Source organism: Anolis sagrei, chromosome 6, assembly GCF_037176765.1.
Source record: "Anolis sagrei isolate rAnoSag1 chromosome 6, rAnoSag1.mat, whole genome shotgun sequence".
Taxonomy (NCBI): Eukaryota; Metazoa; Chordata; class Lepidosauria; order Squamata; family Dactyloidae; genus Anolis; species Anolis sagrei.
Genome location: NC_090026.1, coordinates 19863580 through 19886494, shown reverse-complemented (window position 1 = coordinate 19886494; position 22915 = coordinate 19863580). Strand labels below are relative to the sequence as shown.

At 42.2% G+C, this 22915-nt stretch overlaps 2 protein-coding genes across 2 annotated transcripts in view; one reads left to right on the top strand and one right to left on the bottom strand.

The window, feature by feature from the left end:
- LMTK3 (lemur tyrosine kinase 3) overlaps positions 1-4340 on the bottom strand; it is a 48064-nt gene extending 43724 nt beyond the window's left edge. Inside the window, exon 1 of the mRNA XM_060780424.2 lies at positions 3536-4340. Coding sequence (XP_060636407.2) covers positions 3536-3623 — 88 coding nt within the window. The 5' untranslated portion in view covers positions 3624-4340. The remainder of the gene's footprint in view (positions 1-3535) is intronic.
- A 10229-nt stretch (positions 4341-14569) lies between these two features.
- On the top strand, positions 14570-22287 carry RPS9 (ribosomal protein S9). Its single transcript, XM_060780422.2, has 5 exons — positions 14570-14649; positions 18527-18650; positions 18893-19015; positions 19927-20113; positions 22018-22287. Exons 2-5 carry the CDS (start codon positions 18554-18556, stop codon positions 22193-22195), a joined length of 585 nt encoding a protein of 194 aa, XP_060636405.1. The 5' UTR covers positions 14570-14649; positions 18527-18553; the 3' UTR covers positions 22196-22287.
- Positions 22288-22915: the final 628 nt, after the last annotated feature.

Genomic DNA, 22915 nt, shown 5'->3' with positions numbered 1-22915 from the left:
TTTAAACCCAAAATATAATCAAAGGCATTCTGGATAAGTTGGAAACATCAAAAGAGGACCGAGTTTCCATATCTTTAATAATTCTGTTAATAATTCACATGGGAACTCCCACTTTTTGGGAACAGATGATTACTGTAGGGTTTTATTTTACACATGGAAAATATGTCAGAAATAGAAAGGCTACCTGGATTGGGACGGGTGGGTGTTGAATAGACCACAGATCCCTGTTGCAAAGCTTTGAAACATTACTTTTTTTGGACACATCTGAATATGCTCAAGATGGTTTTAGCCCTCAGTCCAAAACTATACTATTTATTATTTACCACATTTATATCCCGCTTTCTCAGCCCGAAGGGGCTCAGAGCAGCCTTACAAGGGCAACAATTCAATGCCATATATTAATACATCACTAAATAAACAATGTATGTATCATCAGAGCATCTAAACCAGGCATAGGCAAACTTTGGCCCTCCAGGTGTTTTGGACTTCAACTTCCACAATTCCTAACAGCCTATCGGCTGTTAGGAATTGTGGGAGTTGAAGTCCAAAACACCTGGAGGGCCAAAGTTTGCCCATGCTTGATCCAAACCAATAGCACCCTAACTGATGCTTCTACATGTGTCTGGACTACATTATGACATCACAGAATATATAGCAAGGGATATGGAAAGGATATATATATATAGAGAGAGAGAGAGAACAAATTATAGCTTCTACATGAGATACACAAAAAGTTTTTTAAAAGATGGCTTTGAATATAAATTAGAAGAAAACCTTTGAGGTGTGAGAACAGGTGGGATAACAAGCTTCTGAAATGCCCAGCAATAAAACATCAGCTACCTTGTTAAGAACAGGATTAAATATATCTGTTCCTCTCTTCTTCCTTGTCAGGCTCCATCTACACTGTCATATAATCCAGTTTCTGAATCCAGAGTAGACTAATATAATCCAGTCTAAAGTAGACAATCTGGATTCAGAGGCTGGATTATATGGGGGTGCAGATCCAGCCTGAGGCAGATCTCATGGTTTGTTTGGCTTCTAATAACGAAAATATTCACAAAATATTTTCAAAACTATTCATGAAAATATTCAGAAAAATATTCATGGAAATATTCACAAAATCTTTCAAGGTTTCAAAATTCAATGTGTGGCAAACTAATATTTTTGTTTTTCATGGACAACAAAATATCTTGCTGGATCCAATCAAAAGTGGTTGATTTGGTTCATTAATCTTTTTCACATGAGGACTAATCAGGTTATAGCCAAGCAAAAGCTGCTCTGGGTCCCCTTTAAGACAGGAAAAAGTGGCATATAAACAACAACAACACCCACAACACCCACAACACCCACAAGCCTTGCCTTCCAGTCCGAAATCTGAGTGCACACACAGATAACACACACACTACATAAATGCTCTATGGGGAAGGTCTCAATAGTCATCATTCTACAGCTGAGCCTGAAAAACGATGACTTGCACAAAGATAATGTGTAAGTTCATGGCAGTGCTGAAGGAATTCAGCCTACATCATCCACATCTATTTCCAATACCTTACACTAACATCTGGGGCCATGTTGCTTTCAAATCACCAACACACTTCTCTCTCTGCAGATCCATACCTCCACAAAAACAATCTGAGTCCACACACATCAATGCCTTCCATTCAACATCAAAACAAGTCATCTATCTTCTCCAAACCATCATGAAACTATGTATTGTTGAAGGCTTTCATGGCCGGAATCACTGGGTTGTTGGAGGTTTTTCGGGCTATATGGCCATGTTCTTGAAGCATTCTCTCCTGACATTTCGCTTGCATCTATGGCAGGCATCTTCAGAGGTTGAGGTCACAACCTCTGAGGATGACTGCCATAGATGCAGGCAAAACATCAGGAGAGAATGCTTCTAGAACAGTGTTTCTCAACCTTGCTAACATCGCAATCCTTAATACAGTTCCTCATATTGTGGTGACCACCAACCATAACATTATTTTCATTACTACTTCATAACTGTAATTTTGCTACTGTTATCAATCATCATGTAAATATCTGAAAGGCAGGATGTATTTTCATTCACTGGACCAAATTTGGCACAAATGCCCAATACACCCAAATTTGAGTACTGGTGGGATTGGGGGAGGATTGATTTTGTTATTCAGGAGTCGTAATTGCTGGGATTTATAGTTAACCTACAATCAAACATTTTGAACTCCATCAATGATGGAATTGAACCAAAATTGGCACACAGAACTCCCATGACCAACAAAAATATTGGAAGGACTTGATGGGCACGGATTTTGAGTTTTGGAGTTGTAGTTCACCTACATCCATAGAGCACTGTGGACTCAAACAGTGATGGATCTGGACCAAATTTGTCACGAATACTCAATATGCCCAAATGTGGAAATGGGTGGAGTTTGGGGGAAATGGACTTGGCATTTGGGAGTTGTAGTTCCTGGGATTTATAGTTCACCTACAATCAAAGAGCACTCTGAACTCCACCAATGATAGAATTGGGCCAAAATTCCCACACAGAACCCCCATGACCAACAGGAAATATTGTGTTTTCCGATGGTCTTTGGCAACCCCTCTGACACCCCGCTCGTGACCCTCCCAGGGGTCCCGACCTGAAGATTGAGAAACACTGTTCTAGAACATGGCCATATAGCCCGAAAAACCTACAACAACCCATCATGAGACCCTTCTCCATCATTTGCAATACCAGAGTCTAGCTCTTCCTGTACCCCAACATTCCTTCCCTAGAAGGGCATAGGTTTTGTGATGGTTCAAGTGAACCCTAAAACACCCTCCCACTAGATCTGTATGCCAAGAACACCTCCCAATCGAGCTCCCTTCCCTGTTCCCAGATGTTTGTCAGGCCAAACACTGCCTCATGCAATGACACACTCTCAATATTCAACAGACTTCCCAAGCTCAGACCTCACACCCACCTTCCCACCCTTTTCCACCTTGTTTTCTTCGTGAGCAGATATTATCCCTGGATGTCTGGTATCATGCTCTAATTATAGTAACAACCACCAATATGCAAGGGGAGGAACCGTTTCCCCTCCCACCACCACCACCACCACAATAACATGTATTCCTATCCCTTGGAGCCCTTCAGGTTGTCTCAGATCCCACCACCACCACTGATGGGAGGATCAGGGTGGAAAAGCCAACAACAACCAGCAGAACGCCACAGCCAGCAATACGCATCTGACAAAAATCTGCAATGATTAATTTGCTCTGTGCAGGAATCCCAGCCTACCCTGGAGAATGCAATTTATAACCCAGACGACAGCACACCAATTTTCACATCTGGGAAGGATGTTTTTTGGGGGGGAGAGGATCCATGTCTGTCACCACCAAGCCCACACTGCACACAAAAGGGGGATTTGGGAATTTGGAAGGTAACCCATCCCACAAACAGGTGGCTACAGATAATATGGAGAAGCATTGGAGGTAAAGCCGAGAAGGACCAAGGTGGCTTCCACAGAAGGATGGGCACGTCGGGCAGCCCTCACGACCTGCCAAGACTCACCATTTTCCGAAGGCGCTGCCAAAGCTTTCTCGGGGTTGAAATACGACATGGACGCAGCCAGAAGAAGGAAGGGGCCTTGTCTTAGCATCTTAGGGGGGAGTCGAGAATCATGGATCAGGAAGGCAAGCAGGGAAAGGGGGGTTTCAAAAAGCAGGTGTCACTAGGAGGGATTGGGGAGGGGAGGGGTGCAAGATATCAGCCACCCAACGAAACAGAGAATGGAGAGAAAAAAGGGGGAAATTATGGGGTTCGGTCAGCTGTCAGAAAAGATAGAATGGAGCAAAAGAGGCCAGGAACAATGGTACCCAAAGGAGAGGGTCGCCAGCATCCTTAAAATGATGTGCGACAGCCAGGCTTGCTGGCGCTGCCGCTGTTACCTGGACCTCATCCTCCGGCATCTTTCCTCATTTCCTAAAGGAGGGGAAGGGAGAGGAGAGGAAAAACGAAAATAAATAAATTCAGGAAGGCCTCAAACAGGGAAGGAGGGGGGCAAAGAGAAATCGAAGGTGGCTGAACTGGAGACAAGGATGGTGAAGAAAGGGGGGTGAGACTGTAACAATAGGTGATCTCAGGAATGGGGGGAAGATAGGAAGGGATGGAAAGAAGCAGATGTATAGGGAAGAGGGAGGGGTGGGGAAAAGGTGAACCTAAAAAAAACCCAAGTGAAGGAAGGAAGGGGGAAAGGGGGGGAAAGAGAGAAATGGGGGGGAAAGGCGGTTGGGTCTGTGCCCCCCTCCTTTTCAGATCCTTGCTGTCTGGGTAGGAGAGAAATTGATGGAGATGAAAGCCCGCCCACCCAGCTCTGTGTGTTGATTGGGCAATAGGGATGTCGCTTTAGGCTTAAGGGAGGAGGATGCAGGAATGGATGGAAAGGGGGGGATGTTGTCGCCATGGAAACCTGCTCCTGGGTAGCAGCATTGGCAGCAACAGCAGCAAGGAGCAGAGCAGCAGGATGGTGAGCGCACTAGGAAAGGATGGAGCAATTAGAAGAGGGGTTCAGAAACCTGCGTGGGGAATGGGGATGGATATTTTGCACGTGGGCCATGCTATCCATGCAGCAGGCATTACCCAGATCCAGTGCCCTCTTGCACAAACACACTTGAATAAACAGCATCCCCTCTTCCGCTCTCTCTCACACACAACTTATAATAGGTCATGCACAATATTTCATGCCTGCAGAAATAGTCACACATAGACGGATCCTGAGTGTCATCCTATTAACCTACTTATTTTTGTATATATATTTTTACGAGATTGGTGTCATGTTTTGGAACCCCAACGCAGATGAGCAGAAAGAAAGATTTGAAATTATGTTAGTTAAAAAATCATTAATGCAGAACTAAACTCAACTCATAGGGATAAAGCCACGGCATTATGTCAAAGATCCAAATGTGTCACATGAAATCAAATGGAAACAACACAAGAGCGGAGGGAGGAGAGAAACCTTCATTCCTTTCTCAAAAGAAGGAAGAGCTACAAGAGAGCTACAAGAGCTACAACTACAAGAGAGGAGATTCCATCTGAACATGAGGAAGAACTTCCTGACTGTGAGAGCCGTTCAGCAGTGGAACTCTCTGCCCCAGAGTGTAGTGGAGGCTCCTTCTTTGGAAGCTTTTAAACAGAGGCTAGATGGTCATCTGTCAGGGGTGGTTTGAATGCAATATTCCTGCTTCTTGGCAGGGGGTTGGACTGGATGGCCCATGAGGTCTCTTCCAACTCTATGATTCTAAGAGCTGTTCAGCTGTGGAACTCTCTGCCCCAGAGTGCGGTGGAGGCTACTTCTTTGGAGGCTTTTAAGCAGAGACTCATCTGTCAGGGGTGCTTTCAATGTCATTTTCCTGTTTCTTGGCAGGGGGTTGGACTGGATGGCCCATGAGCTCTATGATTCTATGAAAGCATTTGTAAACATGACATCAGAGTTCTCTGGAAGGAATTCCACTTGTTAGTGGCCACTACTGTAAAGTCTCTCACCCCCATTAATAGCAACTTTAAGGATATCCAAACTGTACAATTATAGCAATTTGATATCACTTTACCTTTGGTTGTTGTTTATTTGTTCAGTTGCTTCTGAATCTTTGTGACCTCATGGACCAGCCTCCTGTCAGCTGTCACCAACCCCATTTCCTTCAAGGTCAAGCCAGTCACTTCAAGGATACCCTCCATCCATCTTGCCCTTGGTCGGCCCCTCTTCCTTTTGCCTTCCATTTCCCCCTGCATCATGGTCTTCTCTAAGCTTCCCTGTCTCCTCATGATGTGGCCAAAGTACTTTGCCTCTTATCCTTCCCTCCAGTGAGCAGTTGGGCTTTATTTCCTGGAGTATGGACTGGCTTGATCTTCTTGTGATCCAAGGCACTCTCAGCATTTTTCTCCAACACCACAGTTCAAAAACATCTATCTTCCTTCACTCAGCCTTCCTTATGGTCCAGCCCTTGCATCCATAGGTTACTATGGGGAATACCATTGCTTTAACTATGTGAATCTTCGTTGCCAATGTGATGTCTCTACTCTTCACTATTTTATCAAGACTGGTCATTGCTCTCCTACGAAGAAATACACATCTTCTGATTTCCTGGCTGCAGTCTGTGTCTGGAGTAATCTTTGAGCCTAGAAATACAAAGTCTGTCACTGCCTCCACGTTTTCTCCCTCTATTTCCCAGTTATCAATCAGTCTGATTGCCATAATCTTGGTTTTTTATGTTTAACTGCAAGCCAGCGTTTGCACTTTCTTCTTTCATCTTCATTATAACTGTGGTGGCTCCGTGTCAGAGAATCCTGGGTTTTGTAGTTTCTTGAGGGATTTAGAATTTTCTGCTAGAGAGAGAAGACTAGAGAGCTCTCTCCCAAACTACAGATCCTGGGATATAATGGATAGAGCCATGGTAGTTAAACTGGGTCTAACGGGATTGAATGGCTATATTTGTGCAGGTGGATTCTCCTTTTAACTCTTTCCACACAATGTTATAAATCCAACACTGAAAATTCTGTATCATACAGGTGTTTTGAACTGTATCACCCTAACACAGCATTTCTCAACCTGGGGATTGGGACCCCTGGAGGGGTCACCAGGGGGTGTCAGAGGGGTCACCAAAGACCACCAAAAAACACAGTATTTTCTGTTTGTCATGAGGGTTCTGTGTGGAAAGTTTGGCCCAATTCTATCGTTGGTGGGGTTCAGAATGCTCTTTGATTGTAGGTGAACTATAAATCCAAGTAATTACAACTCCCAAATGTCAAGGTCTATTTTCCCCAAATTCCACCAGTGTTTACATTTGGGCATATGGAGTATTCATGCCAAGTTTGGTGCAGATCCATCACTGTTTGAGTCCACACTGCTCTCTGGATGTAGGTGAACTACAACTCCAAAACTCAAGGTCAGTGCCTCTTCTAGTATTTTCTGTTGGTCATGGGAGTTCTGTGTGCTAAAACTGTTTCAATTACATCACTGGTGGAGTTCAGAATGCTCTTTGATTGTAAGTGGACCATAAATCCCAGCAACTACAACTCCCAAATGACAAAAATCAACTACAAATCTCAAATGCCAAATTTGGTCCAGTGGATGAAAATACATCCTGCATATCAGATATCTACATTACGACTTGCAACAATAGCAAAATTACAGTAATGAAGTAGCAACAAAAATAATGTTATGATTGGGGGTCACCACAACATGAGGAATGCTATTAAGGGGTCGCGGCATTAGGAAGGTTGAGAAACACTGCCCTAACACTACATAATTGGACCATATAATAATATAGTTCAGAGACACCTCACCAATATATATATATATATGCAAGAAGAGAATAGGATTGGGCTCTCTAGCCACATCCCTGACAGTGATGGACCCATGGGCCACAATCCTTGGCAGCCACATATCCAACAACAATATAAAATGGGGCCCAAAATTGGAACCTTGATTAGCATTTGATGGTCTGACAGTTTTTAGGTGTGACTTGTTACTGCCTGGGGAAATCCTTTGTTGAGAGGTGATTAGCTATCCCTGATTGTTTTTTGTATGAAGTTCCTTTGTGTTTGAGTGTTGTTCTTTATTTGCTGTTATAACTTTAGAGTTTTTTTAAAATAGTGATAGCCAGATTTTGTTCATTTTCATGTTTTATCATTTCTCAAAAGGAACTTAGATATAGGAAGTAGTTCATTTTCTGATTCCTGTCCACGTTAGCTCACTCACCCCAATTACTGCAACTTTTATACACTCCATTTCTTGTTTTATTATGCCTAGTTTGCCCTGATTCATGCTTCTTGCATTCCAAATCCCTTTAATATGAGTGTTGTGCAGCTTTAGACTTTTCTGTCACCTCTGAGCGCATCAACAGCTGAACTTCCTTTTGGCTTGTGTCCAGTTGAATCATTAGCCAAAGTGGCACTTGCAATCTATACTACTTGTTCTCTGCTGTATCCCAATGCCAACCAACGAGGGAGTGTCATTTTCTGACATTATCCCTTTTTGCCTTTTTGTATTATCTCAAGATAGGATTTCGTGATAAACGATATTTAAAAGGAGAAGTATTAATCTAAGAAATCCTCCATGAATGTCACCTCTCATTACTGCTTCTGCACAGTTTTGGCACGCTTAATCTGGCTCCTCAGCAAAACCCTGTCTTACAAGAGAGGCCTTACCAACAGTACTGCCGCCCTTATCATAGGCCCCATCTACATTGACCAGTTAATGCAGTTTGAAGCAGATTCCAACTGTAGCAGATAGACAATAAATGGCCATAAAAATGTGCAAAAGTAAGCCCTTAATATGCACATCAACACTCTGTAGTTTGATCGATCATCATCTGGTACACAAACCGGAATCATATGCACAGTGAAAACACTTCCTTTAATACCAGTTTGAAACTGCATTAAGTAGTTAATGTAGAAGGGGTCATAGCCTCTTGCTTCAGAGACATATACAATCTCACCATCTATGAAAGGTATTATTTATATCTTATTCCCCTTCCAGGGGGCTAAAATCTCCCAACAAATGATCCCCCTGGCAGGAAGCAGCCAAGCTTTGAAGCTGCAAGGCCATTCAGTGCTAATCAAATAAACATCCAATTACTAATCACATCAAAGCCATATTTTCTGTAGTTTGGCCTGCCCCTAATACACACGGTGTCTGGTTAAGTATGAGTCTTTGGATGTTATATATTATAGCAGGCATGGACAAACTTCGGCCCTCCAGGTGTTTTGGACTTCAACTCCCACAATTCCTAGCAGCAGGTAGACTGCTAGGAATTGTAGGAGTTGAAGTCCAAAACACCTGGAGGGCCGAAGTTTGCCCATGTCTGTATTATAGGCTTCTCATTCCCTATACTGTGTATTGTCTTGCATCAGTAGCAAATAAATATTGAAATAGTTGCATTCAGAATTTTCCAGTCTTCCTCCAGGCCAAACTACAGAAAAGATGGCTTTGATGTGATTAGCAATTGGATGGTTATTTGAAGGTAAACAGCAGGTGCCCATGCATGCAGCCACTATAATCCTAATCCGGATTATGGCCCTGTATTTGCAATTTGCCTTGGAAAGAGCGCTGGCATTTGCACCACTGAGAATGACTGAGAGTGAGCGTTTTCCTATTAAGGTTTCCAGAGTGGAAACAGTTCGTGTATCTTTAATGGCTCTGTGGCAGAAAGAATTTCCATAGGGTTGCTGTGAGTTTTGTGGGCTGTATGGCCTTGTTCCAGAGGCATTCTCTCCTGACATTTCGCCCAGGCATCCTCAGAAGTTGTGAGGTCTGTTGGAAACTAGGCAAATGGGGTTTATATATCTGTAGAAAGTCCAGGGTGGGGGAAAGAACTTATGTCTATTTGAAGCAAGTATTAATGTTGTAATTGGCCATCTTGATTAGCACTGAATGTCCTTGCAGCTTGAAAGCCTGGCTGCTTCCTGCCTGGGGAATCATTTGTTGGGAGGTGTTAGCTGGCCCTGGTTGTTTCATGTCAGGCATTCCCCTGTTTTTTTAGTGTTCCTTTTTATTTACTGTCCTGATTCCCATAGGTCTTGCTTATTACCTGTCTCTACAGGCAATATTTACTGAAATTCCATCTACTGCGTAGCCATGAAAGTTACTGGGGCCCTCTCTAGTTTGCCCTCTGACAAGCCTATATTCCCATAACTATGGTATTGCCACCTTCTCTTTTCTTTAATGTTCAAAGAGAAAGTATCTCACCAATTTCTACCTCTTAAACCACAAAATTCTGTTCCCTGGTGCAGATCTTGTTGCAACAAGAAAGGTCACAGATCTGAATATCTTGACAGTTTTGCTTCCTTATTGCTATATTTTTATTTCCCTTTACACCCAAAAACTTTGAGGCAGGGTCTATCATTCTGACTTGCTTTATTTTATCCTCATAACAACCTAGTGAGGTAGACAAGAGTGGTGTAAACTGGGGAAACTTGCACAAGGAGCTTTGGGACAGTGGAAATCTCCATGGTCCTGATTTAGATTTGCCTCATTGGAACATTTCAATCTATCTATCTATAGCAGGGGTCCTCAAACTTTTTAAACAGAGGGCCAGGTCACAGTCCCTCAAACTGTTGGCGGGCCAGATTATAGTTTGAAAAAAACATGAATGAATTTCTATGCACACTGCACATAGCTTATTTGTAGTACAAAAACATTTAAAAACAATGCAATAATTAAAGTTACCAACAATTTTAACAAATATAAATTTATTCGTATTTCAATGGAAAGTGTGGCCCTGCTTTTGGTTGATGAGATAGGATTGTTGTTATTATTGTGTGCTTTGAAGTAGTTTCATACTTAGGTTGACCCTGAGCGAGGGCCTGGTAAATGACCTTGGAGGGCCGCATCTGGCCGCCGGGCCTTAGTTTGAGGACCTCTGATCTATAGTAAGGTAAAGGTTTTCCCTGAACTTAAGTCCAGTCATGTCTGACTCTGGGGGTTGGTGCTCATCTCCATTTCTAAGCTGAAGAGCCGGCGTTGTCCGTAGACACCTCCAAGGTCATGTGGCCAGCATGACTGCATGGAGCGCCATGGGAAAGGGAACAGGAAATAGGGCAGTACGCTATTTTGTCTACAAATAAATAAAACTTTCCTCCTTTTGACAAAATCAACAGTTCAGTTACTCAACTTGGCCTTGGCCTTTGGTCCCCAGGAATACTGCTGTCATTCCAGAAACTAAAATTGAATAAACAAACCCAAAGTTTGTCAATTTTCTTGCTCTAATCTACAATCTTCCCTCAAAACTCCATGACTGCATGGAGCACCGTTACCTCCCCACCGGAGCACTACCTATTGATCTACTCACATTTGCGTGTTTTTGAATTGCTAAGTTGGCAGAAGCTGGGGCTAACAGGGGAAGCTTACATCGCTCCCTGGATTCGAACATGCAACCTTTCAGTTAGCAAGTTTAGCAGCTCAGTGGTTTAACCCACTGTGCCACCATACATACATACATACATACATACATACATCTATAGTATACACAATGTGTATGTGTCTGTGGCACGGGTGTTGGCTTACAAAGACTAGAGTTCCACCTCAACAAACAGCTATAGTTCCCACTAAGCAGGAGGCACCTATGTCTCTCCCTCAAAGGACATTGCAGGTTATAGAGAGTGCCATGAACATGTCCTAAAGCCCTGGCAATGTCCTCCACGAACACCATACTGCAGTGAAGGCTTTCAAATGGGGACAATTTCCTCCTGGATTTTCTGTTTTTCTCCATCAAAGACACCTCCCAGTATTCCTTTCTCTCTCCACTGGTGTGAAATTTGCCTGACCCCACCCACTGACTTTCCCTTAACCATTTTCTATGGCACACAGCAAACAGAGAAATTGATCAGCAACTTAACATTCTGGAGGACAGGCATGGCCAAACTTTCTAATGGCCAAACTTGGTACAGAGAAGCTCAATGACCAAGTTAACATACTGCAGGGGTTTGTGGGAACTGACCTTGATTTTGGGAGCTGTAGTTCACCCTCATCCAGAGAGCACTGAACCCAGGCAACGTCGGATCCGGAATAAACTTTGCACACAGACCCAACATGACCAACTGTTCATACAGGCCTGGTTTAGGGAGGATTGACCCACAATTCTGGGAATTGTAGTTCATCCACATAGTTATGTATTTTCTACTGGCAGCATTCATAACAAACGAAATCAAAGACTGACTTTTTCCTAATAAATACTGTAACTAATTAACTAAATGATATTACCTAACACCCAAAACAAACAATCCCTTTTTCAAATAACCCAGGCACCACCGGGTGCCCAAGATAGTAATCGAATAAAAAAAAACTTGCCTTGTATATAATCCGTGCATTATTGTTGGTATTTTTTTTCTGTGCCTCCAAAGCTTGAGAGGCCACAAATTTAGGAAAGGATTAAGGGGCAGCAAATCTGTAACTGAACATCCCATCCATACATTTAGATCATGTTTCGACAGAGTTTGAAAACTGAGGCTGGCAATGGGTGTGTCTACACCATGGGTCCTCAAACTAAGGCCCAAGGACCGGATACGGCCCTCCAAGGTCATTCACCTGGCCCTCGCTCAGGGTCAATCTAAGTCTGAAACAACTTGAAAGCATACACAAACAACAACAATCCTATCTCATCAGCCAAAAGCAGGTCCACACTTCCCGTTGAAATACTAATAAGTTTATATTTGTTAAAATTGTTCTTCATTTTAATTGTATTGTTTTTAAGCGTTTTTTGCACCACAAATAAGGTATGTGCAGTGTGCATAGAAATTCATTCACATCTTTTTCAAATTATAATCTGGCCCTCCAACAGTTTGAAGGACTGTAACCTGGTCCTCTGTTTAAAAAGTTCAATGGCCATGACTCAATGCTATGGGATTATGGGAATTGTAGTTTTACAGCATCCTCAATCTTCTCTGTGTTAGAGTGCTGGTGCCATGCCAAACTACAAATCCCATGGTTCCACTTCTTGAGCCACAGCACACCATGGCTCCGGCCCAGTGTACCTATCCAAACGTATCTCCTTCTACGTCCTGCCTAGGAATTTAAGATCTTCTGGAGGGGCCCTGCTCTCGGCCCCACCCTTGTCACAAACGAGATTGGCGGGGATGAGGTACAGGGCCTTCTCGGTGGTGGCCCCCTGCCTGTGGAATTCACTCCCCGGGGAAATTAGATCATTGTCCTCCTCTCTTTCAGAAGGAAATTAATAACATGGATATGGGGCCAGGCCTTTGGGTAATCTGGCAGACTGACAATGGACAATGACGACTAAAGCTTTGGAAACGGACTATGATAAGCGGAATGAATTTATTAATTACGGACTTAGCAAAATGATGGCCACCAGGCTGGCTTTTTATTGTATTTTTATTGTATTAATGTAATGTTTTAACTGGTATAATTTATTGTTACTATGTATTTTACTGTGTGAATTGTAGGCATCAATCGGGGGTTGAGAAGGGCAGGGTAGAAATACCCGAAATAAATAAATAAATAAATAAAGTGGTGACAAACTGCTAAATAAATGCACACCATGTTAAATGGGAGATTCAAAGAGTTATATCTGAAAATTCCCCAAACTTCACTTTTGGACTCTTCTTTCTGTACCTCAAAACCAAGTTGCGGCGTAATTGCAGAGAAAATATTATCACTTCTGGAACGTCTTCCCCAGAAAGGTTTGCTTGGCATCTGCTCATATCTTTCTGACACAAAGTGAGGCTAGTTGCAATTCTACGAGTACTAATAACATTATTTTAAAATGGAAGAGGAGCTTTTGGGATTTATTCCATTGCTGCAGTCCCTCTATTTGTCTTATTAGTGCTTCACCATTTTGCTATTATGGACTTATAATTAATTAGCCATCCAAGAAAAAACATAATGCAAACATACAGCAAATATTGGCTCTGCAGATGGAGGTAACTCACAAAGGCCTTTTGCTAATCCCTACTAGGATACAACAGGCATGGGCAAACTTCAGCCCTCCAGGTGTTTTGGACTTCAACTCCAAAACAACCGGAGAGTCGAAGTTTGGCCATGCCTGGGCAATCACCACTCACTGACGGAGATTTTACTATGGGTTGACTCATTATTCATCAGTTGATATACTCGTTGGGACCAACCAAAAGAATTCTAACCAACGCTCGGCAGCCAGACTACTAATGGGTGCTGGGTACAGGGAGCACACCACTCCGCTGTTACACCAGCTCCACTGGCAGCCAATTAGCTTCCGAGCACAATTCAAAGTGCTGGTGTTAATCTATAAAGCCCTAAACGACTCCGGCCCTGTTTACCTCTTTGAACGTGTTCTCCCTTATGAACCACCAAGATTATTAAGATCGTCTGGAGAGGCCCTGCTCTCGGTCCCACTGGCCTCGCAAACGCGTCTGGTGGGGACGAAGGACAGGGCCTTCTCGGTGGTGGCCCCGCGACTCTGGAACTCTCTCTCTCTGGAGATCAGAACCGCCCCTTCTATCCTGACATTCAGGAAACAGGTGAAGACGTGGTTATGGAGACTGGTATTCGATGAGTGAGCCAACACCCTGAGATATGGATGGAGGATGATGAACAATGCTTTTAGTAGGACGACTGACCATTGTAGTTATTGAATGTAATTGCTGTTTTAATGTTTTATTGTAATATGAATTATGATGTTTTATTGACTGTATGTGATTTTATGGTTGGAAACCGGTCTGAATCCCTCAAGAGAGGTGAGAAGGTCGGTATGCAAAACTTTTAAATAAATAAATAAATAAATAAATAATAACCACAGTATCTTTCCTTCCAAAACCTCTGGGTTTTTCTCCCTTTTGGCCCAGGAAAGTACAAAAAAAATGCTGAGTTTTAAGATTCTATTGCATTGATCCATAACAGTTAAAATGGTACTAAACTGCATTAATTCTACAGTGTAGAATTCTCTCTTCCCTTATGGATGCCACGTGCTTTCCCCTGCCTGGCTTTTCCAGTCTCCTATTTCCGCCACTCTCAGAGCCGACGCTCATTGGCTTTTACTTACCAATGGCAGCCAGCACCAATTGGCCAGTCAGACACCCTTCTCGCTTATGATTGGCTAATAGGATAAGAAGGCGGGTCCTTTCCAGGCGGTATATAAGCAGCCTCCTTGGCGCTTCCACTTCCTTTGGACAGTGATCGCGGGAGGTGGAGGGAGGTAAGGTGTTTGTATGTTGCCTGTAGGGCTTGGACTTGGAGGGAAAGTACGACAACGAAATATAGAGGCCGCGAGGAGAGAAAGAGTAGAAGGCGGTAGAAAACACCGCTTTTAGATGACTGCTGTCGGAAACATTGTCGCGGCTGCACATGGGCTCACAAAGAAGGAGCCTCCATTTGCAACTCGTGTCTTGCGCATGCGCGGGTTGTAGGCCCGAGAGTAGCGCATGCGCAGCAGTCGCCGAACGCTGTGAGGTCGCTTTCTTGGGGTGGTTGAGTAGGCCTCGTTTGCTGAATTGGAGTTGGGTGCTTTTGCTTTACTCATAGAATTAAAGAGTTGGAAGAGACCTCATGGGCCATCCAGTCCAACCCCCTGCCAAGAAGCAGGAATATTGCATTCAAATCACTCCTGACAGATGGCCATCCAGCCTCTGTTTAAAAGCTTCCAAAGAAGGAGCCTCCACCACACTCTGGGGCAGAGAGTTCCACTGTTGAACGGCTCTCACAGTCAGACGGATACATTGTCTTAGTGCCATGGTTTGTTAGGGATATAGATTTATCTATTAGGGAGAAACCCTAACTTGTGTGTATATATATGTATGCATGTGTATATAGATAATCTGCCTGTGGAATGCCTTTTCAGAGTTTTCGTTTGACAATAATTCCCTTGGCCTTTGGGAATGATGGCTGGGGATGATGGGAGTTGTACTCCCCAAAATGTTTAATTGGCACGAAATGTTTGGAGTCTGCATTTCTGGAAGATTGGACATTCTGGATAATGATAATAAATATTCATTATTTATTTATTTATTACGGCAATTATTTGCCGCTCTTCTCTTGCCAAAGGGGACTCAGAGTTGTTTACAAGTAAAAAGTAAATACAATATATTATATTATTGACTGTGAGAGCCGTTCAGCAGTGGAACTCTCTGCCCCGGAGTGTGGTGGAGGCTCCTTCTTTGGAAGCTTTTAAACAGAGGCTGGATGGCCTTCTGTCAGGGGTGATTTGAATCCAATATTCTTGCTTCTTGGCAGGCGGTTGGACCGGTGGCGCAGTGGGTTAAACCCCTGTGCCGGCAGGACTGAAGACCGACAGGTCGCAGGTTCAAATCCGGGGAGATGCGGATGAGCTCCCTCTATCAGCTCCAGCTCCTCGTCCAGGGACAGAGAAGCCTCCCACAAGGATGATAAAAACATCAAATCATCCGGGCGTCCCCTGGGCAACATCATTGCAGACGGCCAATTCTCTCACGCCAGTTTTTCAAGTCACTTCTAACACAACAAAAAAAGTAGTAATATTACATCTATATAAATAAAAATGTAATGTTCGTTTGTGGGATTAACAGAACTCAAAAACCACTGGACGAATTGACACCAGATTTGGACACGACACCTAACAACCCAATGTATGCCCTTCACTAAAAAAAAAATTTGATTTTGTCATTTGGGATTTGTAGTTGCTGGGATTTATAGTTCGCCTACAATCAAAGAGCATTCTGAACTTCTCTAACAATGGGATTGAACCAAACTTGCCACACAGGACTTCCAAGACCAACAGAAAATAGTAGCAGGATTTGGTGGGCGTTGACCTTGAGTTTTGGAGTTGTAGTTCACCTCCATCCAGAGAGCACTGTGGACTCAAACAATGATGGATCTGGACCAAACTCTACACGAATACTCCAAATGCCCAAATATGAACACAGATGGAGTTTGGGGAAAATAGACCTTGTTTAATATAAAATATATAATTATGATATCATTGTATTAGTAGTAGTAATATATTATCAATATTATATGTATATACATTAGATTAGATTATAAGCACAGTGCAGGAGACAAGATGGAACTGCCTTCCTGACCCCTCTCTTCACTCTGATCTCAGAGCAGCGGTTGGTGCTGAGGGGGGTGGGGTGGTGGTCTCAACTGATGACACTGGAGGCAAGATGGAACGGCCTTCATGGCCCCTCTATTTACCCTCACTGCTCAAGGTGGTCTACAACATAGTCTAAGCACACCATCATCAAATGCATATAATAAAATACATATTTTAAGTTAGATTACATTTCCATAAAATATATTAATGTGCATGGTACAAAGATTAAAATGCAGTAGCAATTTAAAATTCATGCATGGAAATTGACTGGGTATGCTAATTAGGTGTGACTGATACTTACTATATTTATATACCCCACTTTTGTCTTTTGATTGAGACCCAAAACTGCTAAAGTGTATGTTGATCTATAAGTGCATTCAGCTCTCCATATCCACAGATTCAGCCATCTCAGAAGCAAACGTTGATTTTGCCATTTTATGTAAGGAATGACATTGTATGTAATATGACTTGAGAGTCCATAGATTTTTGTATCCGTTGGGGGAGCAGTCCAGGAACTAAATCTTGACAGATTCCAGAGACCACTGGACATTTTAAGGGAACAAATGTATTTTTATCTCGAAAATCTTCAATTCACTGCCTTAAATAAATACAGCAGAGGCTATTGCACATTAAATGACTATATATATTATATTATTAACATTATATATATATATATATATATATATATATATATATATATATAATGTATACTAAAACTTATATAGTACAATATATTATATTATACAATGCCAAATGCTAAATAGTATAATATACTGGTAGTGTATTGTATATATTGTAAGATAATGTAATATAGTACAATGTAATATATATAATTATATATTACATGTAATACTAATATTGCAGTATAGTGATATAGTACGATATAGTAATATATAATACTAATGTGCTGTGCTAATATATTAAATATAATTACTGCCACTTTGAGTCTCCATATGGAGAGATAAAGAGGGATATAAATAATAAATATAAATAAATTAGCAAGCAGTGATATTCAGGAGTATGTGGTGGTGGAGCTTTCCAAAATGGACATTTCAATAGGTAGAATGTTTAGCTCAGTATGGTTTTTGTTATAGGTAGCAACTTGCTTGATACAAGTATCTTCATTCTCTTAACAGCAGCATTCTTTTTTTTTATTATTGAAATACTTTTCTGTGGAGAGTTAATTTTGGCATAATGGCAGCATTGTGTTCTTGAATTTAGTTGTCATTTTCATGATATTGCAGCTCCTGTGACTGTCATGTATTTTTCTCAGGGCATCTGTTCCAAAGGGGCGAAACTTCCCTATCCCTTTATATACCCTCCCTCAGTTAAAATATTTTATAGTTTGGCCATGATAATATGCAGAGTGTGAGTGTATATTTTTGATGTAGCCAATGAACTGCAGATGTCAGAGAAGTGCAAGCCTGAGTCATTGTCATTTTTGAGGAGTCTGTGCCCTTTGTTGTTTTGTTTTTGTCTGAAATACTTTTGTTACTTATATACAATTTTGGCCATTGGGGACTAGAAAGTAGAAAAATATATTATTTAAACTTGTCAGCTTTACAAAAGGTGTAGGTTCCTAGTGTATAGAACAGTTCTTAGATTCATGGGAATCACCTCACTGTAGAAAGGTATTTGCCATTTCAAATAAATATGATATGCAGTGGGAACTGTTGACAGTATAGGTGAGAGGCCAGCATTGAGATTGCTGTTCAAACTTGAAATTTCTGCTCAACCCAGCATTTATCACAACTTTGGATAGCAGTTGAGAAGCAGAATAAGCATATAGAGCAGTGGTTCTCAACCTGTGGGTCCCCAGGTGTTTTGGCATGCAATTCCCAGAAATCCCGTCCAGTTTACCAGCTATTAGGGTTTCTGGGAGTTGAAGGCCAAAACACCTGGGGTCCCACAGGTTGAGAACCACTGAGTCTTCATTTACTTCTCTGTTTGTTTGTGCCTGCTTATTTCCTCCATATACTCCATCTATTCTTACTCTCATCTACAGGGCTGAGCTCTCTCCATTTAGGCCAGAATGCCCGTTGCCAGGAGTTGGGTGTGTCGAAAGACATATGTCACCCCCAGGAGGCCCTTTGAGAAGTCACGACTTGATCAAGAGCTGAAACTCATTGGTAAGTTTCTCTACCTGGGAAAATAATGTTTCATTAAACAGCTGCAGCCTATAGGCAGATGGAGTTCAAATAATAGTTTTGGAGAAGACAACTATTCTAGCCTCCTGTCAGAGCAGGAATTCAACATGAAGCAGTTTTGAGAGAAAGTCATAATTAAAGATGCACAACAGAAAATCTGCTATCTTCCCAAAATAGTCTGTTTTACAGTCAAACAACTCAAACTTTTTTGTCTTTGATCCCAGGTGAATATGGGCTGCGAAACAAACGTGAAGTGTGGCGAGTGAAGTTCACTTTGGCCAAGATCCGCAAAGCTGCCCGTGAGTTGCTCACCTTGGATGAGAAGGATCAGAGACGTCTCTTTGAGGGTAAGTGACCAGGCCTATGTGTGCCAATGTTGATCGTATTAGGATTTCTATTGGGGCTCTCGGTACCTTTCACCAGCAGATTATGCTTTCAGTACTTCAGAGATATCAGATTGTTTTCTTCATAGAAACTGCCAGCTTCTAAAAAGGTTTCTTATCTGTGTCTTAATTCATAACTGTAAGCATAAATCTCCCCCAATGCTTTTAAAAAAATGTTTGCATAAAGGAAAATAGAATACAAAGCACTGCTGCCTTCACATAGGTTATCCATTGAGAATATTCCCCCTTGATTAATTACATACCTGTCAGTGATTTCTTTACAGAAATGGTATAGGTCACCAATGTATTTAAGATGGAAAATTGTTCTATATGCACGTCTGAAAATGAAATGTAAGGCCAGTATTCAAGTTCCTTTTATATTCTTTTTGTACTGTAGTGCTGAAGCAGAACTGCATAATAATTACTGGTTAAAAGATACAGGATAGTGTGATGGTTTGAGAGGTAGACCGTGATTCTGGAGACCAAGATCCAGATCTCCAATCAGCCATGGAAACCTATTGAATGCCCTTTGGACAAGTTAGAGCCTCAGAGGAAGGCAAAGGCAAACCCACATTGAACAAAACTTACAGAGAAAGCCTCTTGATCGGTTCACTTTAAAATTGCCATAAATTGGAAATGTCAACAAATAACTATTCATGATATTCAGGAATCAGGCTTTACTCTTCGTTCTGTCTGCTAACCTCTTTGGTCAACGCTTTGAGTATTAAAACAATAGTGCAAAAATAATTCCACATTATTAACCATGATAGGTAATTTGATTCAACCAGATGTCTATAGCTGTATGTTTTAAATCTAATGTGTTCTGTTTGGTGTAAATGAACTTCTTCATTTTGAGTGTGTTTCCCCTTTCCTAGGCAATGCTTTGTTGCGGCGTCTGGTCAGGATTGGAGTGCTGGATGAGGGGAAGATGAAACTGGATTACATCCTGGGCTTGAAAATCGAGGATTTCTTGGAAAGGCGTCTTCAGACTCAGGTCTTCAAACTGGGCCTGGCCAAATCAATCCACCATGCCCGGGTGCTCATCCGTCAGAGACACATCCGGTATGCGATTGTGGGTTTGAGCTAATGGGAGAGTTGCTTTCGGTTGCATAAGTGAAGTTGCCTCTGCAATAATTGTTGTGATGTCTTTTTGTGTGTAGCCTGTGCCAGGAGCTGTGTGACAGTCTCCCAGCAGTATTGCTATTTACATTACCAACCCTTTCCCTGGATTGGAATCCTGGATAACTCTGTAGCCTTTCAACCCAAGTAGAGACGCGTTCCAAACAAAACTGCCAAAGTTTTCGGCAAGGCTCACTGCGGCTCAGCCGTACACCTTGCGAAGGTCTTGCTTACATGAGCAGTGAAGGTAACAGCTCTAGTCTTGGGCTCCTTCTCAACACAAAGTCCTGATGCAATCCCTCTTAACAGCCTGCCTATTACTTAAAACTCTCATGAATTTAGGTCAGTAGTGGACAACTACAGTGGGTCTAGGGGCCTGTTTTTTCATCAGGGGGCAGCAGAGTGCAAAAAACTAGGCTTCCAAATCAAGACGCATACAGAAGTTCCTTTCCGGTGTTTTGTTTTGTTTTTTTACTGTGACATGTTTTTATACTTCTGGGAAAAAACCTACAAAAAGCTATTTTTCTGAAGAGATCAAGAACCACAATATCATTGACTCTGTATGGCCCCAGACTACTTCGTGCCTACTTTGACTGTGTGTTTCATGCTGCAAGAATTAACAGAAAATGTCAAACTAAAATTAGGATTTTCCAACAGTTTGACCCCAGTTTTTTAGTTTTGAAAGTTCCATAATCCATTTTGCGAGTAAAAGGCTGTAGGGCTTTAAATTGCAGCTCATAGGTATGTTTTTCTAAAGGTGAAGGCTGTTTTCTAAGTGTTTTCTAGCTCTAAGGAGTTCCTGAAATTTTACTGCAGTTTCTTGTCAGCCCCTGTCCAATGATCCAGAAGTTTAGGAATTGGATCCAGAAAACTTAGAGAGCCACAGGTTGAGAACCACTGCCTTAAACAAACCTTATAATGATACGGTGGTGGGTTTTAACTGTCTGTGACATCTAATCACCTCTCAACAAAAGATTGCCCCAGGCACTGCCAGGCCATCAAATGCTAATCAAGGTGGTCAGTTGAAGCATTCACACCTAGCTCCAGCAGACAAAGAGTCTTTTGTCCCACCCTGGTCATTCCACAGATATATAAACCCTTTTTCTTAGTTCCAACTAACCTCACTACCTCTTAAGGATGCTTGCCATAGATGCAGGCGAAACATCAGCAGAGAATGCCTCTAGAACATGGCCATATAGCCCGAAAAAACCTACAACAGCCCAGTTTTAACAGCTAGTTGGTGGGAGCAGTAGATCTTAAACCCAGAAAAATAAACTAGATTTAATTGAAACCGTACTGCAGTAAAATAATTTATACAAGAGTAGTTTCATTCTCACTTCATAGAATCAGAGTTGCAGCCTTGCGCTTTGTCCCATGCCCTCTTCACGTGGTTACAGCGTTGCACTTCTCGTATTCCCAGTTCGATTGCTGGCCCCATTGGAAATGAATGCTGTTTATAATTGAATGTTAGTTGTTTCATGCTTATATGTATTTTTATTGTGTATTTAAATTGTTTTCATTTTATGGTTTGTTTTTAGACACCTTGTACCATGTCTAAGCTACCTCAAGTCCCTTCGGGGAGATGGCCGTGGGTTACAAGAATAAAATAGTAGTAGTCATTATTATTGGAAAAAACCTCCAAGGGTCATGTAGTCCAACCCCCTGCCATGCAGGAAAAGCACAAACAAAGCACCCCAACAGATGACCATCCAGGCTCTGTTTAAAAATCTCCCAAAAAGGACCGCCCCACACACATACATACTGAGGTAGTGAGTTCCATTGTTGAATTGCTCTTACAGTCAGGAAGTTCATCTGTAACCATTATTTCTCTGTCATTCTTTCCTCAGTGTGAGAAAGCAAGTGGTGAACATCCCTTCATTCATTGTTCGCCTGGATTCTCAAAAGCATATTGACTTCTCTCTCCGCTCTCCATATGGTGGTGGCAGACCAGGCCGTGTCAAGAGAAAGAATGCCAAGAAGGGCCAGGCCGGTGCTGGTGGTGGAGATGATGAAGAGGAAGATTAAGCTGCGAGGTTCATCTTGCCCTAGTCGCACAGACTGGGGAATTCAGCCTGGTTTATTGTAACATCACACAATAAACATATTTTTCAATCTCATACTGTAGTCCTCATGCTGTCAAAGACACTGGAATGATTTCATGGTCATGGGCAAACCGTCTCTTACATTGTATTTTCTGAATGAAAGCCTCCTTGCATTTTGGAACACATTTTGTTTATTCGTTCAGTCGCTTCCGACTCCTTGTGACCTCATGGACCAGAGCACGCCAGAGCTCCCTGTTGGCTGTCACCACCCCCAGCTCCTTCAGAGTCAAGCCAGTCACTTCAAGGATACCATCCATCTTGTCCTTGGTTGGCCCCTCTTCCTTTTCCCTTCCATTTTCCCCAGCATCATTGACTTCTCTAAGCTTTCCTGTCTTCTCATGACAGGCCAAAGTATTTCATCTTTGCCTCTAATATCCTTTCCTCCAGTGAGTAATTGGGCATTATTTCCTCTCATATGGACTGGTTGGATCTTGTGGTCCAAGGCACTCAAATCTCCTCCAACACCACAGTTCAAAAGCATTGTATCTTCCTTCACTCAGCCTTCCTTATGGTCCAGCTCTCACATCCATAGGTTACTACGGGGAATACCATTGCTTTAATTATGCAGATCTTTGTTGCCAGTGTGATGTCTCTACTCTTCACCATTTTCTTGAGATTGGTTATTGCTCTCCTCCCGTGAAGT